Genomic DNA, 24365 nt, shown 5'->3' with positions numbered 1-24365 from the left:
AAAAAATAATCTATAAACATTTTTGCTCAGTATTACATCACAGGTATAAAATTCTGTCATATAAGGAAGAAAGACAGCCGTTACAATCATTTGTTAGTGATGCATTCACAGACACACAAGGAAACAGGCGCTCAAGGATGTTTCGCAATCAAAGGGTTTTCAGATCTGACTGTGCGCTCACACAGCACTCAGAGCAGGTGCGTTCACACAGGTGCTATTTGACTGATCAAGAGTTTTTGGCCTTCAGACTTAATGACAGCAACATCACATTTATGTTTTTTCATCCAAGTTATCTGACGTGACACAAGCCCCTCAGTCTACAGTTGGAGGATAAAACTTATTTTAACAAGTGCTCTGAGACTGGCAGGTATTATGCTGGTTGTGCAAAACTGACTGAAATGCAAGACTTACATTATTCAAAAAGACTGAACTGTAAAACTAAAATGTGTATTGTATTGTCATACAAAGGGTTCATATATTATCTTGCAAAAATCAACACAGAACAGTTTGTATGATATTTAATTAATTAGAGCCTCTAACAGTTAGTTTAAAGGGAAAAAATCATGATAGTTAACATGGTGTTATGTAGGTATGGTTAAAGGAAGTTAAGTTCAGGAAAATGTCATAGTTGTGCGTTGTCATGGTATGGGGTGGGGTTATGGGTTAGGATGCAATTACTTAACAAAAAGTTGTGTAGGTCAAGTTTGTGTAAATAATCTTATGACAGTTAGCAAAAGAATCTTAGTAGGACATTGTCACGTAATGTGGTTTGGTTCAAGGTATAGTTGGTAGTTACGTTATGAATTTAGATAGTTAGATTTAAGAAAATGTCATAGTTGGGTATTGACATGTTATGGGGTTGGATTAGGGTTCAGGGTTAGGGTTAGTACTTAATGTAATTTACATACTTAACATAAAGTTATTTAGGTTAAGTTTAGTAAAGTAACATTATGTGGGTGAGATTTAGGAAAGAATCGCAGTTCAGCGTTGTCACATTATGGGGTTGGGTTAGGGAGTAGGGATAAACCTTAACTTAAAGATGCATACTTAACATACCTTAAAATAACTTAAATTTGACTTGGTTTCATGAAAAACATGACCATCGGTTTCTTGGGGCAAAGTCCAGTGTTTGTTTGACCCATCTACCTCCATACGTGGACTTTTGCTCTTACTTCCTTCTTAACTCCTGTCAGTGCTTTTGTAAAGTGATTGCAGCCTTACCATACGAATTCTGATGGATTACTTTGTGTAGGTGTACATACGAACAACAGTGCATGGGAAGAGCCTGTGAAAAAAAATCCTACAGATTCAACATGATATTGTCCATTAAGTCAACCAGGGAATAGTTTGCAAAAGGTAGGTGCTCTCAAAAATGTGAAGGTCTTCATATGGCTCATCATGGCAGAAAACAACTTCCTCATTGTGATCACTTTCAATTGCACGTTGCAGTTGATTTTGCTATTGACACTCCACACTCCACACAAGATCCATGTCTAAAACAACAGTTACTGAACACAAACTGGCCTTTTTTTGTCTTCAGGACAGTAGCCAAGCCAGCTTCAGGATTGCATAGCCTTTCTCTTCTGAAGCCCTGCAGGTTAAATCCAGCACATCTTCCCTCAAACGAAGATTTCTGGACTCTCTCAAGAGCATAGTTACTCTACTTTTGATCCCGTTCCAAAGCCTTGTTCTTCATCGCCCTAGTCTCTTTGTTCCTATTCTGAAACTTTAAACAGAACTTTCTTTCCATTTTTCTCTCTTTCTTGAACAATGTGCTTATTTTCATCACAGCAGCAGCCGTAGCAGCACTCTCTTCATCTAGTCTGCACTTTGCAGAACTGTGGAATCCATGGCTGCCATCTGGGCATCCCTCCAGCGAGCTCCCTGGCTGGCTTCACATCTGTGTTTCTGTCTCTCCTGTCTGTCCCCACCTCCTCAGTCGGAGTCGTCTCCATCGTCGTCGTCGTCAGAGCTCGGGCCCTCTTCCTCTGAGGAGCTTGGATCTTTGGTGCTGGCCTCTGAGATCATGCCGTCTGAACTGTCAATCTCTATGGACGTCTCTGATATGTAGAGGTGGACGGCCCTCGATGGGTGGCTGGGACACACACGCACACGGGAGAGGGAGACATGCACCAGGGGGAGCGACATAGCACACACACACAGAGCAGGATGTGAATTCATGCATGTCACAATCATGAATTATTGATTCACATGCATGTGCATAAGTCATGCACAATGGGGACAGGACAAAGACAAGCAGACACACAGCAGCAGGGACAAAGGGTTAGTGTCACACAGGGTTAAGTCGTCCCAAATTGAGAGCGAAGGCCGGATAAAAATCTCTGTTTGCACATCTGCATCTGATTGGGGTGAAAATATTTCCTTCCTTTGCCAAGTTTTTCAATGACAGATTCGGTCTGAAGTCTGAACACGTGATTGTGCAAGATGACAGCAAAGACGTCATCTTTTCCTTGAGGGGTAAATACAGTGAATCACAGTATTGCAACACAGTTTTGATGGTAACCACATATGGCGCTTATTACAGAAAGATCTGAAAACCCAAAAGAGAAACAAAGAAGTCCCAGCTGCCCAGAAAAAAAAGATGTTTTTGACAAAAAAGCTAATTGTTCAAAACAGACAACTGGCTATCACTACTGGTTGGTAAAAAAAAAAAGCCACTTTGTCAATTAAATTTAGAAATTGATTTAACTATATGCTATTAAGTTGGAGATTTTTTAAAGTATTGTACAAAATGTCTGTTTTCAACAACTGCTCTGCATCAGGTTTTGATTATTTGATAGCACCTTGATTATTTCTGTCTAAACATCAGGCTAATAACACCACAGAATGTCAGAAAAATACAGCAATACAACTTCAGTAGTGAAACAAAACAGAAATGTACACCAGCATCCTCCTGTAGATTCACAGGAACCACAGTAAATTGGATCAGACAGCTGATATATATGACCGTTGACATGAGGGTTGATAGCTATAAATGACAGATATCATGTATGGGGTTTCTTACTACATCCCATCATCTTGTATTAACACGATTTCAATAGAAGCCAGGAAGCTGCTCACTCACTGTTCCACAGTTTCTATTGTTTGTTAAATAAGCGGCTTATACTGCATTGATACGTTGGGGTTCAAAATGTATTAGTAGGGAAGTAAACAGCAGGAATACACCATTGTTTGACCACAACATCATCAAACATTTACTCTAAACAGGAAATGTGTTTGGAAGCCCATTTGGCTGAACAGGAAAAGAAGTGCTGAAAAAACAGTTGTTTCTCTCCAGAAATGAAAGGCACATGGTGATATCATAAAAGCTATGCTGGCTAAATCTCTGTATCTACAGCTTCTAATATAAAGGCACTTTCTCAATGTATTTCTGCTTTGTGGCAGCTGCCCATCAACTAGTCCACATTTGGGATCCAAAGACTGCAGTTGGAGAGGAAAGAGTAAGTGAAATGTCCAGTAGGAAAACCCCAAGGCCAAGAAGGAGCTGCACATGCCCCGATTCCCAGAGTTAGACGGAGAGCGAGAGAGGAAGTGTGTGATTCTTCGGTTCCTCTCTCTTTCCCCCTCTACCTCTCAGTCTGTCTTTATCTCGGTCTTACCACGCAGTTGGGTCTTTTCTCTCTTTGCGTGGTGCCTCCTCGTTCCCTTCCCGCTGTCTCTCTCTCCTCTTCCTGCACCGCCTGCAGGACAGAATGATGATGAGAAGGAGGACCACAGCGGTGATACCACCCCCGATGGCCAATGCCAGAAGGAGAAGTTCGGAGAAAGAGGCTGTGGGTGAGAAGGAAACATGGGAATGAAGACATGCTTGAAAATAAAAAATACCAACAATGCTCTGAGGCACTGTGCATTTGTTACGATGCGTTTGTTGTAAGCTGCTATTAATACAAAAGCATATTTTTTTATTCTTAGATGTACTAACTGTGTGGCTCTATTGGTCTATTGCGGTCTGTCTGTCAGTCAGCAGGCATTCATGGTACCCAGAGGATAAAAAATGACCTTGATTATCCTTTAACTTTTCAACTAGATGTCATCAGCGGGTTGATATTTATTACTTTTAGTGAAATGTCGTTTGCAACTACCAGATTGATTGTCATTATATATGGAACAGATATTCATGGTGTCCAGAAGATATGTCATAAAACTTTGGTGATGCTGTGACTTTCCCCTGGTTCACAATTAAGGTTTTGGTGAAATATTTCAAAAGCAACTGGATGGATTGAATAAATGTTAAATGGACTTTTGTACAAACATGCATGCTCCCTACAGGATAAAACCTTCACATATGTGTGTCCCCTAACTTTTCCTTTAGTGCCAGTAGTAGGTCTACATTTTCAAGTAGCCTGTGAAAACCCTCTAGCATCTGCTAGTTTTGGTACTAGATATCTATGATTCCCAGAGAATATACAGTAATGATAGAGGACTTTGCTTTGGTATAAAATTTATCAATGACTATTGGATTATTGGATTGCAACATTGCAAGTGCCAAATGTAAGCCTTTTAGCATTCTGACGTTAGCATTTAAATCATCACATTCAAGGCATCATTTTGCCTCTTGTTGACATATTGTTGCTACATTAAATATTCATACATAAAAAAATTAAAATGGGTAAAACTGGTCAATAGTTCTGACTGGCTGGATCACACAGAGTCACAAAGAGTAAAGTAAATACATCTTATAATCACCTATTTAATGATTGATATAACCAATGTCACAGCACAGACTGTACCTGCACTGTAGCGATCTCTTTTTTTAACCACGGTTCATTTTACTCATTTGAACATTACCTTTTAATTGTTATTGATTCTTTTCAAATATAACATCTGCAGTCTTTTTAATTAAATTGTGCCATTGCTATGATTTAAAATGCACACCACATCATACCAAATAACACCCATTCTAAGAAAGATGTGCTTCATTTAAATCCAATCAAATAGTTTCTGAAAAATTAAAATGCATTTTCCTTTGCTTAACTTTCTTTTGCTGACCTTTCTTATTTGGCTTTTCAGCAAAATATGAAATAATGTGGTTGTTAGACACACATTAAACATGAAAACATTATAAGAAAACATGCTTTGTCGGCAAGTACTGACCTGTGGTGACGACACGAAGTCTAATCTCTCCAACTGTGCCGTGGACATCCGGCGGATTTTTGACCTGACAGATGTAAGTGCCGTTGTAGATGAACTTGACCTGCTGAAGTATGATGGAGGCGTCACGGCCCATTACGTCACCGGCCCAAGCGACACGCTTCCTGAATATGCCCTCTAAAGGAGGATATGGTTTCTGCTGGTAGTGGAAAACCTGAAAGTGGAAATTGATGGATAGATTTGGTTGGAGCAATAATGGGTTTGCTTGGTTGGATTGTTACAGAAAATAAGTCATACCAAGCTTAGTCTGTAAGTATTTTATTCTCACAAATGAAAAAAAAGACAAACCCAGACTTGCTGCATCTCTTTCTCTCTAATAGACATCTCTACTCTCAATAGACACACACAGGCTGGCTTGGACACTCTGTAGGGAGCCGGATGACTCACCGGCTCCTCTCTCAGTTGGCTGAGGGGGTGGATGCTCCCTGACACAATGAGGGAGGTTTGAAGTTTAAGCTCGCTGTCTCGCAAACAAGCAGACACGCACACTCACCGACTCTTCTCGGCCTGGTTTGAGCGGTCTGAAGCTCCAGGAGATGACAATGGTGTTGGGGTTAATGTCAGAGGAACTATGGAATGTGCACTTAAGACGGACATCTGTCCCGTTGACCGCCTCCACATCCCCAGATGTGTATATACGCATCCCGCTGACCTGCAGCATGCCTGCAACATACAGAGACACAGCACAGCAGCAGAATTTATTTCAAAAGCAGAATGCAGGGTGCACAGAGCAAAATCAATACACAGATAAGTGGTCTGTGAAAGAAGCACAAACAAATATACAAAAATACAACCCGACAGACATAGTATGAATTCACCCTCACCAGTAAATTCCTAGTGAGTGCATGCAATGCACCTGGTGACCTTACCTCTGCCTACACAGTGCTGCTGTGAGAAAAATCACTAACTCCAACTTGTCACTATAACTGTATTAGATACATTTATTACAGTATATGCTGAAATCTTACAGATTGGTCCAAATGCTAAAAGTATGAGATTAAATCTAAGCAGGTCAGTAAGTGAACTCCTTTCAAACATCTGCTTCATTACATCCTAAAAGTCCAAGCTGATTTCAGATCAGCCGAGCAAATCTCTGACATTTAATGAATAATAGCCACTTCAGCTACACCACTGCAGCTGAGACAGGGCTGAAATTGAGAGTCTGCTCTATATTATGTGGATATGGACTATATCAATCTTTACAGTACGAGGTAGACCTATTAGATGGAAAATGAATGAACTGGAAGAGCGGAGAGGGATATTGGCAACGATTTGGCTCTTCCACTTAATGATGGATGGAGCTCCCCTGAATGGAGTCAGGGCTGACACACACGTACACACTGCACCGACACACATACACATGCGCTGCCTAAGACAGAGACGTGCTTAATGCTGAGTTCCTGTCTAGCAGCCGGTCAGCATCACATCAGGAACCAGCCAATCACGTCCCCATCTCCCCGAGATTGCAGACTTGTTTATCGTGGTAGATCCAACCCTATTTTAAAGAAACTTGCTGGGTATGCGTGTCTAAGTCTCTGAGGAAGTTTATGTGCAGGCTGTCCAAAATCACCTCGTCTATTTATAGCAAGAGAGCTCTATATACCCTCATAATACCAGCAGCCGTGTCTAGCTTTATTAAAGTCAGTGCCCACGCACACAGCAGACCGTCCGTCTGCAGCCACAGTGTGCTCAGGGAAGCCGAGACTTGTCCTAACGTCATTAGCACACTCCATATGAGGACCCTGCAGGCCGAGCCAAACACTTGATGAGAGCTCTGACTATCAGAGACACTTCAGTCTGACAGAGGAGCTGTCTGTGGCGCCATGAATCACCTGAGTGCAAAGGCTGCAGTTTTATACATGACAAAATTTGTTTCTGTTGATGCAATCAGCCAGCATTGGGTTTACACTGTACTCTGATGTAAAATAGCATCCGTTTTATTGAGCTTACTGTGATTTAATTTTTTCATTAAGATTTAAGCGGATTTAAAACCCTGAAAAGGTAAATTAATTACTTTTCTTAAAATGTGGGTTAAGGTAGTTTAGGGGGCTTTGTCCTTAATTTAATGGCAACATAAAGCTCCAGGCATAGAAATAAAAAAAGTCCAAGAAAGGCATATCATTACCCCTGCATTATAATCTGAGTGAACATTAAGTCAGGAGCTAGCTGGGAAAATGTCAGCGGGGGCTTGGCTCCTCGGGCGGCTTGTTCTGTTCCTTATCAGGCTGCAGAGAGTTTCCTGTGGGCTGGGATGAGAGAGCGGGGCGACCAGAGGGCCAGCGCACAGCATTAAAAACAGACAGGCCTCTCTCTCATCGCCGGGCTTTGACAGCACTCTAACAGCCTAATGTGTTTTAAATGAGCTCGATGAAACCTGGGAGTACTGTGTACGAGGAGCGAGCAATACAGGCACACTGAGTACACACTGTAAGAAATGTCAATCTCTGCACATCGTCTGGTCTTTTTTCAGATTGAAAATTGTATTTTTATTGAATGAAAACATTGCAATGATATTACAGTATTGGATTATTTCTGCACCACTATCTTAAGAATAAAGCTTGTACTTGTACGTGCAGCAATAAATAACTTTTTTTAAATATTATTTAACACAACTTTCATGGATGGACTTCAAGCCTGTGAAACCTCTCTCTCGCTTCATCTTCTACCTGGCAAAGTGAATGGAAACACTGAGGTGAGAGGACTGACCAGACGGTGTTTAGGATATTCATTAGGCAGATAGCATCAGTACTGCCTGCAATAACTCCCTCCCTGGTTTGACTGCAAGTGTGAGTGTGTGTATGTGTGTCGAACAAAGCAGAGGAGTCGGAGCCACCAGGTAAATCGGGTAAAGGTCTCATATTCCATTCTTTTTGTGAAGGGGAGAACGCGGGGAGGTGGAGCGGGAACAGAGAGTGTTGTATATTCGATTGCATGTCTCAAAAAAAACAAAAAGAAAAGAGTACCACAACAAGTAGCTACAAGTGTCTTTCAAACTAGGAAAACATTGTTTCTTGTTTTCAGCAACACTAGCTAGATTGTTTAGGAAGGCATTTTCAGACGGCCAATACATTGGTCTGGAAATAAGTCAACAACTGTTGAATGTGTTGCTATGAAATTTTCTACAGACATTCATGGTCCCCAGAGGATCAGTCCTGCTGACTTTTTATCTAGCACCATGAGATTGACACATTTGGTTTTGAGTGAAATGTCTGAAAAACTAGCCCCATTGGCTGGATGTTCACATAATTTCATTCAAGCACCAAGGTTGCCATGATTTGGAATCACTTTAGTGATCCCATTGACTGTATTAAATAAAATGTACAACACATCAGCTCCCCAAAAGTAAGGCCAAAACATTTTTATTGCTCCTTGGTGGCTGACTGCAGAACATGTTGTAAGCTCTGCCCCCCTCCGTGTTAGTGAATGGGACTTGGGCCGACCTAAAAACTCAAAGTGCATGCCAAGCAGATTTTTCATTTTAGGTAGGTTTTATCAAAGTTATGCATGTTCAAATTTTCATTTTTCTGATATTTAGGTGTAGTTATTTAATACTACAAACTAGAGGCTTTGATGTTATGACTGACAACCACTGTATGTGTGCCAATCAGTATTGCTTGTGGTTAATGGCACTGCTCAGGATTGGTCAGAAGGTTGTTTGGGTTGGAACTTGACACCGCAGAGATCACTAATATGCAGATTCTGGTTTCAAATAATGTCACCAGTGAAAGATGGCAGCGGCCATATCCTGGATATTTTGGCTTCATTTTTTAAAAGTCGGAGTAAGTGGAGACGTCCATCTTTATATACAGTCAATGGATGATCCCTAAACTTTTCATCAGTGTCATCATCGGTCAACATTTAAATCTGGTCAATGTTTTCTTTATGACCAAATACCTGCAAAACTAGTGACATTCCCCCTCAGCTGTACATGTATTTAGTGCTAATTAGCGAATGTTAGCATGCTAACATGCTAAATTAAGACACAGAACATTTACATGCAAAATAACAACATCATGTCATTGGGAGCATGTTAGTATGATGACATCAGCATTTAGCCCAAAGCGTCACACATGAACCACCAGCTGTTCTTAGATTGTGGGGAGGGAGGTGAATCTCTGTGGTTAATAACATTAATTACTCATGAAATCAGCATCCACAGTCACACCCCTTTATTTCTCTTATTTCAGAAAGTAGGCCTATAGCACACTTGGAAGATTAAAGTGTGATGCCTAAATGCCTGATTAAAACTGATCCTGAAATGATTCATCTTGCTTCATACATCACAAGAGAAAGCGGGTCCTCTAGGCCGTAACGCCTCATTTCCAAATTTCTTCCCTTAACCAATCTATTTACAGTGCATCAATTTAAATAAGCGTTGCTAATCTCCTTTCACCAACAAAAAAGTAAAACGCTTTCAACTACGCCATCCTTTGACGCAAGCTGAGCTGATTAAGAATTAAGGTTAATTAGGCCTTTTTGAAGGCAGAATGGATATTAGCAGAATGACAGCATGGTTAGGGCTACGTACAGTGCCTCAATTACAGTACTAATTTGTCCCCACGGCTAAAAGTACATGATCGCTACTTAATCATTCATTAGCGGGGACTAATTGCTGAGAAGGATGCGTGCCATTACATGAGTGAAGAGCAGAATTTGACTCATTTACAGAAAGAGAGACGAGGGATAAACAAGCAGAAATTAGAGAGTGAGCTTAAGCAATGAACAAGAGCCAATGATAAATGAATTGTTGATGGAGCTAGAGGATAAAAAAAAATGTGATGGAAAATGTATTCTTCTACATAACTGCAGTCTGTCAGGAGGCGATAAGATAATAGTGTTTGTCCATCCATTCTTCTACCACAGCATGTCTGTCCATCCAGTCCAAGTTGCTCCCTTGTTATGTCTGAACATCCTGCTGACCACACCCAGCATCCAGAGACAGAGAGAGAGAGCTTTCACAGCTTATTAAGATGGAGTTATGTACCCTACAGAGGAGGGAAGGGCCAGAGTGCAGGCAAAAATAGGAATTTATCCTTATTATGTTTCAAATATTGCGGACATTGTCTGGCACGCTGCAGTTTCTTGCAGAATACTTGTACAGCAATGCACCACAAGGCCATTAGGTTTAATTCCAAAACTAGACAACTGAATTTTCTTGTGAGTTTATTTCTTTGCTATAGCATGTGATATTAATTCAAATTATTCAAAAGCTTTAAAATACCTTTGTGCTTGGGACAAGATACAAGATGCTGCTGAGCCAGAACAAGAAGAAAATAATAATTCCAAGCATTAAGTTCCAGATTATTTCAAGCATTACAAAAAACAAATCTCAGTCTTCATTCAGACTTAAAAGGTCTCTACTCCATATTTACCTCATTAAAATTATTAAATGCTGTGAAGTATATGAAAGAGCTCAATTAGACTCTTTACTTGTGATTAAAAAGTTCACATTAGAGTCTTCGTGTGAAATACGCTTCCTGAGCGCTTGAATTTAAAACTATTATGACGACAATTAAAGACTTCATGCATGAGATTCCACTTCTTGTCGGCATCTTATTGAACACAAAGTTGTTTCTATTTATGAACAGATATAGCATCAGAAATAACTGGAAAAGATCGTAAAATATTACATTCAATTGCGTGTGTGTATCATGCACATGTGCATGTGTCAGGTTTGGCATCTCTCAGGGGGCTCACTTTTGGCACAAATCCACATATCCTCTATTAGATGTCCCGGTGTTGGCATTAGTCCATAATATCTGTCAATATGTCCAAGATATTACAATAAAGTGAACTTGCTGAACCTGTAATGCACTGGATTGTTCCTGTCAACACTTTGGTACATTTTCTGCTGGACCACTGGCCAGTCTGAAGCCAAAGAGGGCACATACTTTCATCTACCGTAAAATAATCAAACCAAGCCCACTCGAGGGTGATTAGGTTTGCTTGGTTTGGCAGTCATCCCAAGATTGTATATAAGCTTCCAAAGAGGCACAAAAAATATCAAGTGTTTGACCTGCCGATATAATATTTCACCCGATGTCAAAGACTGAAGGCAGGTTTACAACTGCATAACCTCTATGCTTTATGGAGTCTTTAGACTCACATTGCCAGATATAATATATCAATGCATGCACTGTGTCAGTGCAGAAGAAAGAGCTCTTAATCTGCTATAGCTGGGAAAAAAAAAAACATTTGTGGGGGGGGGGGGGATACTTGAAACAGTGGGTCTTTATTTTAGACAGAGTCAAACAAGAGCATCCTTCTCATTTCTAGCTGATAACTGCTGATTTCGCTCAAATTACAACCGTCGATGCCAAATTTTTGTCAACTGTAGCTAACTAATTAAGTGAAACCGAAATTGGTTCAAAATACTGCCAGCAGTCTTTGAAAATATTTCCAGCTATGTCACTTTAAACCAAGAACTCAAAGGTCTGCACCTAATGGCTGTATATCTTCGTTGTCGTGTGCAAATCTCACATCTCCACATTTCACTATTTTCGTTTTTTATCATAAATTAATTCAGTTAGTCCCCCTCTATGTCTATCTGTGGGTTTTACCATTTCCAAAACAAATTAAATGTATTCAAACCTCCTATCCCCATCAGGTCCTTTTAAAAAAACAGCATATTTAGTTAGTCCAAATGCCGTTGTAGCAGGCACATATACACCCCATCAACTTCACATTCTCTATTACACACATTCTCTATATATTTTTGGTATTACATAACCGGTGAAAAGGCCTCGAGGTGAGGACGAACCAAAGTTTTTGACCAGCATATCGATCAGATTCAAGTTTCAAGATTTGTTTTACTGTAATTTCTTCAAGTATCTGCATACACAGAACGAAACGAAATACTGTTTCTCACCAGCTCCTTTCAGTGCATTTAAAGGGACAGTTCTGTGCATTAAAAAGGCAGTAATAAATATTCGAAAAACAAATACATTAAAACGATATCAAATCCCTAAGATTAAAACTAAACAGACAAATCAGATACACAATTGAGCACTTGAGCCAACAAATACTTAAAAACACACAGCAACAGTTTAGCAGCAAGTTCAGACAGGTCATGAGTTTGGCTGGGTTTATCAAAGCACAAACCTCCCCATATCCAAAACGCCTCGCGGCTGTATGCCTCAGTGAACCAGTCAAGTTGAACTTACAGTTTACATCCATGCTTGCAAAAAACATAAATGCTTCACACACATCCTCAACCCATCAGCACGGCATTATTAGTGCAGTTTGCAGTTTGCAGTTTGCAGAACATTATGATGTCACAGTGAAGTTGACCTTTGACTTCATGGATAAAAAATACTATCATGTCATCATGTTAACCTCTTAGATATTTGTGAGGAATGTTGTTATAACTAGTGTATGAATCCTTGAGTTATGGCCAAAAATGAGTGACCTGGAAAGTCACAGTGAACTTAACCTTGACCTCTGACCTTTGACCAACAAATTCTAAATAGTTCAATCTTTAAGTCCAAGTGGACGTTTGTGCCAAATTTGAGGAAATTCCCCTAAGGCCTTCTTGAAGTATCGAATTCATGAGAAAAAGACAGACGCAAGGTCACAGTGACTATGACCTCTGACTACCAAATTCTAATCAGTTCATTTTTGTGTCCAAGTGGATATTTTTTTGCCAAATTTAGGGAAATCCCTCTTGGCATTCTTGAGATATCACATTAATAAGAATGGGATGGACAGACAACCCCAAAACAATGACTCCAGCCACAGCTGTCACCAGTGTAGAGGCATTAAAAAAAAGAACAGGATAAAGCGGCTAACTTTAACTCTAATAGCATCTAAAACCCACTTCCACATGGTGGGTAACTACTAAACACTGGATATGCACAGGGCCTAACCTGTTGCACCATAAATTGATATGCTGCTTGACCTCAGAAGTGATGTTACACCAATATAAGTTAGTTAGCAAGACATGCTAATTCTAGCAGCACATGTTAGAGTGCATAAACACACAGTTTAATCCATTTCTTACACTTACGTTCTTGTTTTTTGTTTTTGGAAATGTAGAAAATAAAAGACATTATTCTTCAAGCACCTTCTAATCCTCAGATGTAGTATGTTCTGCATTAAAAAACTAACCCCCTCTTCCTTGGACTACAACTTATCTTTAAACCACACTTCATTATATTCTCCCAACCTTTGCAGATAATCTGAGCTAAAAGACAAACAAAACTGTCTTTGGATTTCAATATTCTACTTAGTTACCGTTGCCAAGGGTTGCTTTTCCAAAACCTTCAGGATCTTCAGGTAAGTCTGGGTGTGTTTCACACTGGAGAGAGGCATGTTTGGAATATTGAACTCTTGTCGTAAGTGAACAGCAAACACCCTGTGGTATTCTAAATATTTTCTTTGAATATCTTTGAAACAATCCACAGAATGAACAAAACCGTGCCTGCCTTATCGCACAATCCAAAGCTTTGTCAATGTTTTTATGTCGCCTTATAGCTTTAGGGCTTCGTGATGCAGCTGCTCATAAATATGCAGATTTATAAACAGCAAAGGGAAAACAGAGGGAACAGAGCTGTTTTAGTCAAAAGTGTATTTATAGCCATGATTGGACTGTACGTCACGATACCATGGGGACACCACACAGTTCCCAAGAAGTGTTTACGAGGTTTTTCCTTCGTTGTTTACACTGTAGACCCGGCCTTTACATTCCCCAAGAGGATGCTAACTCTTCTTGGTCTTTAAGTGAGGGGAGGAAACTCTGCAGGAGAAATCAAGCAGTTCGCCCGACACTCTGAATCAGGAAATTGGTTTCATTACATTATTTCCTAGAAGGTGTGTGTTTGTGCCTTCCTCTCTTCATTATGGCTCAGAAACAAAGGGACCACCAGAGGAAACCCAAATCTCTGTAACACCGGTTTTGGAGGAAACACTTAGGACAGGAGCAAACACACAAAGAGCTCGGTGGGATACAAAGAGCCTCTTCTCCCCTTTGTGAGAGGTTTCACAAGCCCAGGTTAGTTTTCGTTTTTATTAACAAGGCCTGTCTTTCATGCAGGACTGGACTGAGGGCTGGGAAGAGCAGGTTCAGGTAACAGTGTGTTTCACAGAGGAGGAGGACACAGAGTTGAGGAAAAGTGTAAGTGTTGAGTGGTTTAATGGGAGGGAACCCCTGAGATGGACACAAACATACCGGACTGTACAATTTCTCTGCGCAGATTTCCTTTTATTCCACTTAGTCATGAACATGCAGTTGTGCCAAGACAAGCAAATACAATGTACAGCCAAAGGTATTAGCAGGAGACTTTTTTGTACTTTTGTGCTGTGGTTGTTTTCATGGTTTGGGCCCCATAGTTCCAGCTAAAGGAAATATTTATGCTACGGCATATCATGATATTTGTACAATAGTGTGCTTGTATCAACAGTTTGGGGATGGTCTTTTCCTGTTTCAACATGACGCTGCATTAGTGCACAAAGCCAGATTAATAATGAAATGGTTTCCCAACTTGACTGGCCAGCACAAAGTCCAGACCACTGCGAGCATCAATGGCTGTGTGTAGGATTTAGAGGGATATATTGGCAGAGCGCAATATAATATAATAGGTTTGTTTTCGTAAGTGTATAATCACCTTTAAATAAGAATTGCTGTGTTTTCATTACCAACAAATGAGCTGTCGCCTTGTCTTTGGAGATCGGCAAGTTGCATCACTATGTTCCAACAGCAGCCCAGAGCAAACGAATCATACACTGGGTAAAGATAGGGCCATTCAAGTTTTCACATTGGCCACTGAACAACATGAAACTGCTTTATATATGTTTTTACTGGTTCAAAAGACAGGGTCCGTTTGTCGTAAAGATAAGAAACAACTGTGGTTATTCTGCTCCTGGTATGAACTTACCAAACTAGCTGTCTAACTGGGAGTAGTTTCAGCTGGTTGCAATCAGCATTCCTCACCACTATATGCCACTTAACCCCCCTAAATCTTACAGTTCTTTTAAAGCAGAAGATTTATGCCTATGGTTTTTGAAATATGCAACTATCACATGTCGCTGTAATATTTAGGCATCAATGTACCTGTGTTCATGTAATGTATGACCAAAGTAAATATATGCACATACCAGAGCATTAAAGCTATGTCTCCTTATCTTCCACCATTCTGGTAACATATCCGTAAATTTAAAAATGTTTTATTACTTGTATGATTTTGAGGTGATGCTAAGCTCTCAGCTTCTGCACTTTACACACTTCCAACAGATCACTTGTGAATCAGACTTTTCTCTGATGGTCTGTTAAGTCTGACTGTCTGCAGGTGGCGCTGTTTTCTATGATCCATAGTGACTATACTGGCTCATACTTGTTAATCCATATGAAGCTGAAATGTATCACTGTCAAGAGATGTACCAGACACAGTGCGTTTGAAACAGCAAATCTAGAAGCTTTCATTGACTTATTTTTAACATCATAAGACAAAAGACAAACAAGACAACATGAAAATGTCACAAAATTCAATTTGGAACCTGCATTTACTATTCTTATCCTGCTTTTCCCATATAGAGGCATGAACTTGAACGAAACTTTAGCAAACTACAAAAATGTGTTTCAATACACTCTAAAGGTCAATCCAAACACAGACCGAGCATCAATCTCTTGTTCTAACGCTTTCTTCCTCTCCCTCTTTTTCTCCCCTCCTGCTTCCTCCAGGCCAATTGTAATTCATCAGGCAGCGGCGTTCGGAGGAAACGTGTAGTGGCTGAGTGAGGATAAGAGTTTAATCCATCAAACCTCTTCCACTCCCACCTCACAGCTGACTCAACAACTTCTCCCTGGGATTACAAACTCCTGAGGGGGGGTCCAACTCGTTTGCTTCAATTCAACACACCCACAGGCTTCTGTTGGAAGGACGCTCCAACCCTCAAAGGACAGCCTTAGTTTCACATATTTACTATGAAGCTACACCGGCCATATGTTTAGTGTCCTGCAGTGGTGTGAGTCAGACTGAATTCAGTCCCACTGTGACTTCCACCTCTGCTCCTGAGCAGATGAATAAATTAGCAAATGACATTATACAGCAGAAACCACACTGTGGAGGAGGCACAGACTTCTGCTCTTTGCCTGCCACCTTAAAGTTAAACACAGGGCCAGACTTTACCACCAGGCAAGGTGGGAGGCAACTGCCTGGTGCCCCCAACACAAGGGCCCCAAACAGCTTTAGATTTATTAAGATGTTGAGATATGAATCTTACAATTCTAGCTCAAAATAACTAACAAATGCCACAGAGCATTTTTTTGTTTTGTTTTGTTTTTTATAAAAGTAACTGTATACTTGTACAGCTAGAGGAAAACAGTGTACCACTACATTTCCCTAACAGATAGTGTTCCAGGTTATGTTGCAGATTAAGATTTTACTTACAAAATATGACAATTTCTATATGATGTATTACCATTCTTCAAACTATGCGGCATTATAAAAGAAACAAAAGGTTCAACTTGAACACATTTTAAGTAAATATCCAAAGTATTATATTATATTGTATTGAATTCTATTATATTATATGGTAACATTATATAAATATAATTTTTCATATATATTTTCCTCTTAAGTTTAGAGCTATTTATTGTGGTGGAAATTACTGCATTTTCGGAGAAGTGAAACAAAGAGCACTTTGTAACGTAAATAGAGGGTGATTAAAATAAATATATATGGTAAAAATATAATTTGTCACTTCTTTATCAGTGTAGACAATTTTGGTGTCAGTCTAAGTGTTGTAAGTGTTGGAGTTATCGGCTAGTGGTGCTCAATTATTTTTATATCTCAGTCACAAAGGCTTCAATGGAAATGAATGCGAGGGTTAGAGGGGAACATTCAAGTGTACAATGTGACCAAACCCTTGCATCCTGTCCTTCACCTGCCTTGCCCACTAACCCCGCTGCTTCACTCCTCAACTCATACCATTCATTTAAATTGCTGAGTACAGTGTCACATAATTAGTAAGCAAAACCGGATAAGTGACTGCCTCTACTGCTCTTTCAATAAAGATTTATTAGTCAGCATTTCAAACAGCTATTGTTGGATATACTGGAAAGTTTGATATTAAGCTAAACAAGGAAATTAAGAGGTAACTTTCCTTTTGGGCAAGTAATGTCATCATGATGGAAACTGATTATGAAATTCCCCTTTGGCTTTGTTCAGATGCATTTGCGCTGGCTCAGAAAGAGCTGCTGATATTCTGTGAAACTTCATAAACTTCCTCATACGTCGTAAACCAAGTGAAGGTGTTGCTTTAGCTGGAAGATCTACTTGTTTACCATAACTCTAAACAGTCTTGAGAACAAGTGACCAGCCAAGAGAGCGTGTAAGAATGTGACTGCACAAATAGAAACCCACGCTCACAAATATGCATTTGCTGGTTCAAATGAACATTAAACATGCATGTGTGCACATATACTACTGGAACCGCAGATAAACCTGCGCTTTCAATCCAGCACAAATGTATTTCAAATCCCTGTTTACAATCAGAGCCGAGCACAGTCTTGTGGTTTAAACATTAGCAGAGAGTGCCTCGCCTTCACACTCAAACAATTCACAGATGCGCCCTAAGCCTGCTGTGTCAGGGATTGGTGCCTTTGAGCATACGAACGTATCATTGTTGACTTCTACACACACCCTGGGCAATCCTGTGAATCAAACTCAAAGGCCAGGCATCCTCCTAGGTGTGTCAACACAGCACAGCGTGTCAGAAGCCGAATCCATGCTTTGTCATATTCTGACCCATTATTGTGGCGAGATTAGAGACGCCCTGGCAAAGAGAGAACTGCTATATCCCAGTAAACAGATACGAGAGACTGCTCATTTACTGTAAACTCAACAGAGTTAAAGCCTGGACAACCAGTGTAAGTGCTTTTTCCTGTGTGTGTGTGTCTGTGTGTGTCTGTTAAACCTGTAAGTCAGGACAGGTTGGCACACGTCAGACTGTGAGCATTTCAGGCTTCTTGTTAAAGAGGAAAATGTTAGAGGAAGACAAAAGGAAATAAGTAAAGCACAAAAACCGCAAGATGTTGTATTTTTCTTAATTGTATGCATTTTATACACTATTTTTAGCCTTATTTTATTAATAATGTCAATAATGTCAGTTTTTTTTTTATTTTCTATCTTATGTTATGCATTCTACGCAAAGAAGTCTCCATCTATGTCACAATGTGTTTAATGGCCTGACAGACCACCGCTATCTACAATGCTGCCCCCGTTAAAAGGTATATAATTATGACCTCCCCCACCATCACCTGGTTTTGTTGTTGTGTGTAGCTTTTGACTCTGTCTTTTAGTACAATCTGTTGGCTTAATCTATGCCATCATGAAGGACCCATGGAAGTATGAGGGCAATGACATTAACAATGTTTCAAACAGATGCACGTATTTCCATATATAAAGGGAATATAAACAAGCTTTAAGGCCATACATACGTGGGTGTCAAGTTTTCCCACTCATTAACTTATTTGTGGCGACCCCCTATGATTAAAACTTTTTCTGCCACAAGTAGATTTTCTAGTTTTGGCAGTGGAGCGTTTATAAGGAGTGCTGTTGAAATATACCATTGACCTGCTCCACATTCTCAGAGTGCAGAGCGTACTATGAGCAGCAGAACATCACGGCACTGAAAGTGAAACTTAACCGTGCATCCTGCTGGGTCTCAAAGTTTACTTTCACTTGCAGAAGCTGCTCCTTCCATACTGTACATCAAAATCAAAGAAAGGACACAGAATAACACGAGGTGACACACACGCATTAAAAAAAATGACAAAATTCTGTTGTCAGCAAAAGTACAGTTACTATTTCATTATACAGAGGAACAGAGGCATCAGAACGTGCTACCACGTCATTGCACCAGGAAGCCTTTCTGTAATCGCTCTTTTCAGGCTTCTGATTGGTCAACATCTGCTTCTTCTTTGCGTGACTTTAGGGTTATAGTTGTACAATTCTACAATTTCATTTAGCAGACACTTTTATCCAAAGCGACGTACAACACAAGCAAGAATTTAGACTTAAGGAAAAAACTCTTAGTAAGTGCAAAAAGTGCTTCAGGTGTGATTGGTCACAGGTATTGCCGTCTAGTGGCAGAAGAAGTGCCGCACAGCCCCCCCCCCCCCCCCCCCCCCCCCCCTTTTTTTTTTTTTTTTTTTTGGAAACCAAAGTAATAACCAGTAGCCATCTCAGCATCTGGGATTCAACAATCTCAGTATCACTACTTACGATGATGTATCGCCGCATGTTGGTTTGGCATGCTTGACAATGCTTCAAATGGGCAGAGTTTTTTTTTTAAACAGTTCTTGTTTGGTCAGGAGTTTTTTGAGAGGGAAGGAGGGGAAAAACCCTGTAAAAATACCCGCGTGGCCTGGGCCCAGTTTACTGTGTTTTCAGTGTGTTTCCTTTTCTAATTAGTTAGTCACAGTGAGCGACTGTGTTGCTATTTGCCAGCTTTGAAGACGCAGGAAATTATATGTTTAATAGTAGTCTGCTACCAATTTAATTTATCTTTTACATCAAAAGAAATACACCAGAACAGAGCAATGAACAACATGCCAGTTCTGTCTTTTGAATGTCATTTTCTTTTACGTCAATGTCCAGATTTTGCCAGGGAAGTCTGGCTATTGAAGGCTTCTGCTTACAGTTCAAACATCACTTTTTAAATTCAAATATTTCAACAGCTCAAAACAAGAGATTGTTGTGGAGAAGACAGACCAAACCACAGATCTCTCAGTAGACATCAAAAGCAGCTCTTTTCAGTTAATAAATTAATTAAGTGCTTTACTGTTTTTAAAAAGTCATTGACAAAGAGTGCAAATGCCCCAGGATCTGAGACAACTAGAAGACCCAAAGGCCCCACCCTTACTGCAACTATAATGTTTTTCTGTAAATTCATCGTATATAAATTCTCACCATGAAGACGAATATCAACTAAAGACGGCCCTTTTCTTGTTGTACTGTACTAAAATCTAGTTTTTACTGTCCACTGTACTGTAAAGCTGTTTGAAGGGGGAAATGTAACAAACGCAAAGCAAACACTGATGTTTACCTAGGGGCCATCTAACAGGTGTAACAGCTATGGTTTTTAACATGGAAATCATGTTGCAGAACAGGTTTTTGGTTTGACTGTTAATTCTGATTTTATTCTAACTGTTGCCTTTGAAACATGGATGTATAAACAGAACTAGATACAGCATTGGAGGCAGGGCCCCGTTCGTTCTCATAAAAGTTGTGGCGCATGAAGCCAGGAAAGCTTGATTTCCACAGTATAAAATTATTGGGATCTCCCAGATTATGGGGCCCATAGAGCAAGCGTGAGACGTAAGGTTGCCGAGAGGTAAATTTTCCTTGGCCACGATGCCAAACAAAAACCACAATCACAGCATGCTGCAGACATTAACGTACGTCCAACATACACAACAAAGAAACAAAAAAAAAATCATCATAGTCACAAGGGTCGACTATTAGTATTGCAGCAGTCTAAGGATATTGCATCAGCCCTGGATCACAGATATTGCACTGTATATGTATTGCACCCACTCTGAGTAGAAAATGTCATACTCAAGAACAACAAGAGGCAAAGACATGAGTGAAAATATCATTTCCACAAAAATAATAAAAACAATACAATACTTAGATGAACAGGAACAGCAGAGGTAAAACCAGTAAAAAATGATAAAATAAATAAATAACAGCAATTGTAATAGCATGTGCAATATAAGACTAAACAGGCAGAGGGCGCTAAAAATCCTTAAAAATCCCTTAGAGTTTGGCAGGTTATTTATTTTAAAACAATGGATGTTGGGAAGAAAGAGAGCTTGTAGCGATTACTTTTGTATCTGCTGGCTCTATAACGTCTCCCTGAGGGAAATACTTCCACTGGCCGAGTCGCTAACTTCAGATTTAGCCCTCAAATAACCTGAATAGGAATAAAAATAATTTAACTGTGCAGCTCTTCTAGAATTTCAGACAAAATGATCAAATCCTGGTAGGGAAATGGGTCATTTTCCAGGGATTGTGACATCTGAAGAAATGTATCCACTGATATACAGATGCCTCTTTCACTATGTCAGTCTATGGTAAAAACTCTTTTGGGACCCAATGGCAGCGGCCATTGTAATTCCGAATTTGACCACCATGTTAAATTGGCTTTAAAGCCTGGTAATGTTCCTGGGGGCTCGTGCTGAACCCATCAGCTATCTGTCTAATGACGATTTAGCCTTTGGGGCCAAGGGCCAATATCTTGTGGGTTCTGGTGTCGCCAATGGCTACCCAGATAACAGTAACAGATATTTAGGCTCTTCTGTGTGCTTGTCATTGTTTACAGTCTAATTATCATCTTCAGACATGAAAATTGAGTTTTGGCTAATGTTTTTAAACAGATATCTGGATATGAATGCAAATCATTTTTTCTTAGAAAGCTAATAAGAACCTAAATTGTCATCATGTGATAGTCAATGGGTTCCAAAAGTGCATTTCGGCCAATGGTTTTTGCTTCTTTTGCTATCCAAACAGACTTATGCATTTAATGAAAGCCTTCTCAAACATGATTGGCAAATAGTCAGACTACAATCACAAAAAACAGAAAGCCTCCAATACCAAAATCCTGTTCTGTGGCCTACAAATTCTGCATTCATATGCAGATATCTGTGCTGTCCCTCCACCTCCATTAAACACAAGAGCTTTTCCCTGATCCTGCCCTGACAGTGCATCTGCACAAATCTCACAAATATGAAAAGTCTGAATCTGGTAATGATCACATTTCATTCTGGTGTTACGAAAAGAAAAAACATTGCTCCCAAAACTATCTCAACACAAACTGTAATTTATGCTATTTTTTTCCTTTCAAAGCTGCTGCTGAGCTCACTTTATAAAATACACAAAGGAGCAGTGCGTTTATCTTCGAGAGCGATGAAGGATTTTAACCACTGCAACGCCTGCTGCGATTATATTTGGAGTAGCCGGGGGAGAGAGAAATTATTCTGTTTGGTCTATATCATAACGCCTTAAAAATAGGCCTCACACTGCAAGTCTGCAAATGAACACTAACTGACTTTGATCAGCACATGTGTCAGAACAGCGGCGGGCTGATTGGTAAATACGCTGTGCTGATTTACTGCCACAGTGTTATCTGTGTACCTGAAGGGAGGAGGGGTGAGTAAGAGAGAAAGAGAAATGAATCCAAGTTATTTTTCACACATAATTGCAATTTTACACCACACGTCTGCTGGCTTGTTTTATTGTGCTGCGTTATTTTTTTTTTTTGCCAACACAATAAAGCCAAAGGCAATGGAAGTGATTGCAGCAGAACAGGCATGAGATGCTGCTGAGCTGTAATCAGTTCCAACATGCTTTTTCCACACGCTGTTATTTGATTATATATCTGTCTATATCCATACTCAGTCATCATGCTCTGTGTCAGCCTGTGACTATGTAATGACTGATCTGCAGGCACATGCTCCTTGTAAACATAAGCAGCTTGCTACTATAGTGAATCCCTACGTGGTGCTTTGGCACTGGATGGACATGTTCAATCAATATAATCCACTTAACTGAATGGACACAGATTACTTCAAGGTTAAACAACCTGGCGGCTGCTGAATGAATTGCCACTGATATGCCAATTTGTTGTATTAAAACATGTTCCATTAGCCATTACAGCATTTGGATGCAACCATACAATCTATTTGTGTTTATTTCTATGCTTGTAACTGACGTATTGTTATGATTCAACTGACATATCCTGGACTCTTTGTATACAGGAAGCAGGTGGACTTATCTGCGTCCAGCGGGCCACTTCACAGTCTCTGCGAGCGTTGAGCACGGATGCACATTAATAGGCAGGAAAGGAGTGAGGTTGCATAAAGCAGAACACAATGCGTTTGATGCCGGTAAATACTGAAAAGACATTATATAGCCAGAAGTGACCCCCCCCCCCCCCCGCGCTCTGCTCTCACGAGAAGTTCTTCAGTAACCCACACTGTGCCATTGTGCCAAGTTCTCCGCTTCCCAATGACGCACGACTACCGCGCAGATTTGGAGGTTAGGGGTCCCTGTGGAGCTTTCACTAAAACATCAGTCAATCAGGGGTTTTACTTTGAAACTCTGTTGCGTCTCTATACGGTTATCCTGTTACGTCTTAAGATCAATCATGGGATGTTAAAAAAAAAGCAGGGGATGTAAACTTATGGAAAAAACTAGATGATGAAATATAAGTCTAAGCAGAGGTGGGGTCATTACATAATTTTAGAAGGAATTTAATTGTTTTCAATTGCTGTAGATCGTATATGTATAAGCTACTGTATCCATATGCCAATCAAAATAATGCGTTATTGACTGGCTTAAAAAAATCAAAACACACTTGGATAAATCATTGTACACTGTATGCTGATTAGTAAAACAAATAATAAAGTATTTAACAACATACAACATTATCTGCTCTGTTTGTTTATCCACTCACAACAAACCGGGTCTCACCTGAAGCTGCGAGTCCAGACAGGACGGTGAGGAAATAGAGCCCCTTTACGCACATTGGATGGACGGCACTTCTGTCAGATGACCGAGACGAAACCGGGAGTCAACTAACCCCGCTGAGACTCCTGCGCCGACACAAAGTAGATTGGAAACCCCGGCCGATAAGTCTGTGGATCCCCCTTTGAGAAGGGATAAAAACATGGAAGTTAGTCCTCTCCTCTTCTCCACCTTGTCTGTCTCCAAAGACGCGTCTCAACTCGCCGCTGCCCTCATACGTTTCATTTCAGCACCCTCCCACCACATTTTCGGGCGGAGTAACAAAGTCATCCACTTCTCCTCGCTGCCGTCTTATCTCCTCTCTCACATGTTAAATTCTTGATGCTCACCAAACCTGTTCTGCCGCTGCGTAAAACGCTTTATATATGTGTTGTTCCGTTGTAGTAAAGCTGTTGCGCAAACACATGTCAAGACACGGCTCATCCGTGTTGAACAGGCATTGTGTTTAGATGCCATACATGATCTCAAGTATGATCGAGTGTTTATTTATGGTGATACACTATAAACACATGAGCAGTGCCGGACCGAGCACATCTGGTCCCCTGGCACCGTCCACACTGGCCCCAAAAGAAATCTATATTTACATGTATTGTTTTTCTTTTTCTTTTTATACTGTATTTATTACAAAGAAGAAATTGCAAATCCATACGAATAAACAGCTTAGTG

At 40.2% G+C, this 24365-nt stretch overlaps 1 protein-coding gene across 1 annotated transcript; it reads right to left on the bottom strand.

Moving 5' to 3' along the window:
• On the bottom strand, positions 1-23893 carry LOC121943015 (myelin protein zero-like protein 2). The gene is made up of 5 exons (XM_042486369.1): positions 23646-23893; positions 5666-5835; positions 5116-5326; positions 3621-3792; positions 1-2095 (listed from the first exon to the last, which is right to left on the bottom strand). The coding sequence occupies exons 1-5, from the start codon at positions 23698-23700 to the stop codon at positions 1936-1938; spliced, it is 768 nt and encodes a 255-aa protein (XP_042342303.1). The 5' UTR covers positions 23701-23893; the 3' UTR covers positions 1-1935.
• Positions 23894-24365: the final 472 nt, after the last annotated feature.

The sequence above is a fragment of the Plectropomus leopardus genome, chromosome 5, assembly GCF_008729295.1.
Source record: "Plectropomus leopardus isolate mb chromosome 5, YSFRI_Pleo_2.0, whole genome shotgun sequence".
Lineage (NCBI taxonomy): Eukaryota > Metazoa > Chordata > Actinopteri > Perciformes > Serranidae > Plectropomus > Plectropomus leopardus.
Note: the sequence above shows the minus strand (reverse complement) of the source record. Positions and strands in the feature narration are given on the sequence as shown.

Bases quoted from the DNA above. Each gene is read 5' to 3' on its own strand.
- LOC121943015 (XM_042486369.1), bottom strand. From the start codon at position 23,700: ATGTGCGTAAAGGGGCTCTATTTCCTCACCGTCCTGTCTGGACTCGCA. The intron at 5,327-5,665 runs GTGAGTGTGCGT...TTCCACTTTCAG, and splicing joins AACCAGGCCGAGAAGAGTCG to GTTTTCCACTACCAGCAGAA. The intron at 2,096-3,620 runs GTAAGACCGAGA...TGTGTGTCCCAG, and splicing joins AGAAAAGACCCAACTGCGTG to CCACCCATCGAGGGCCGTCC.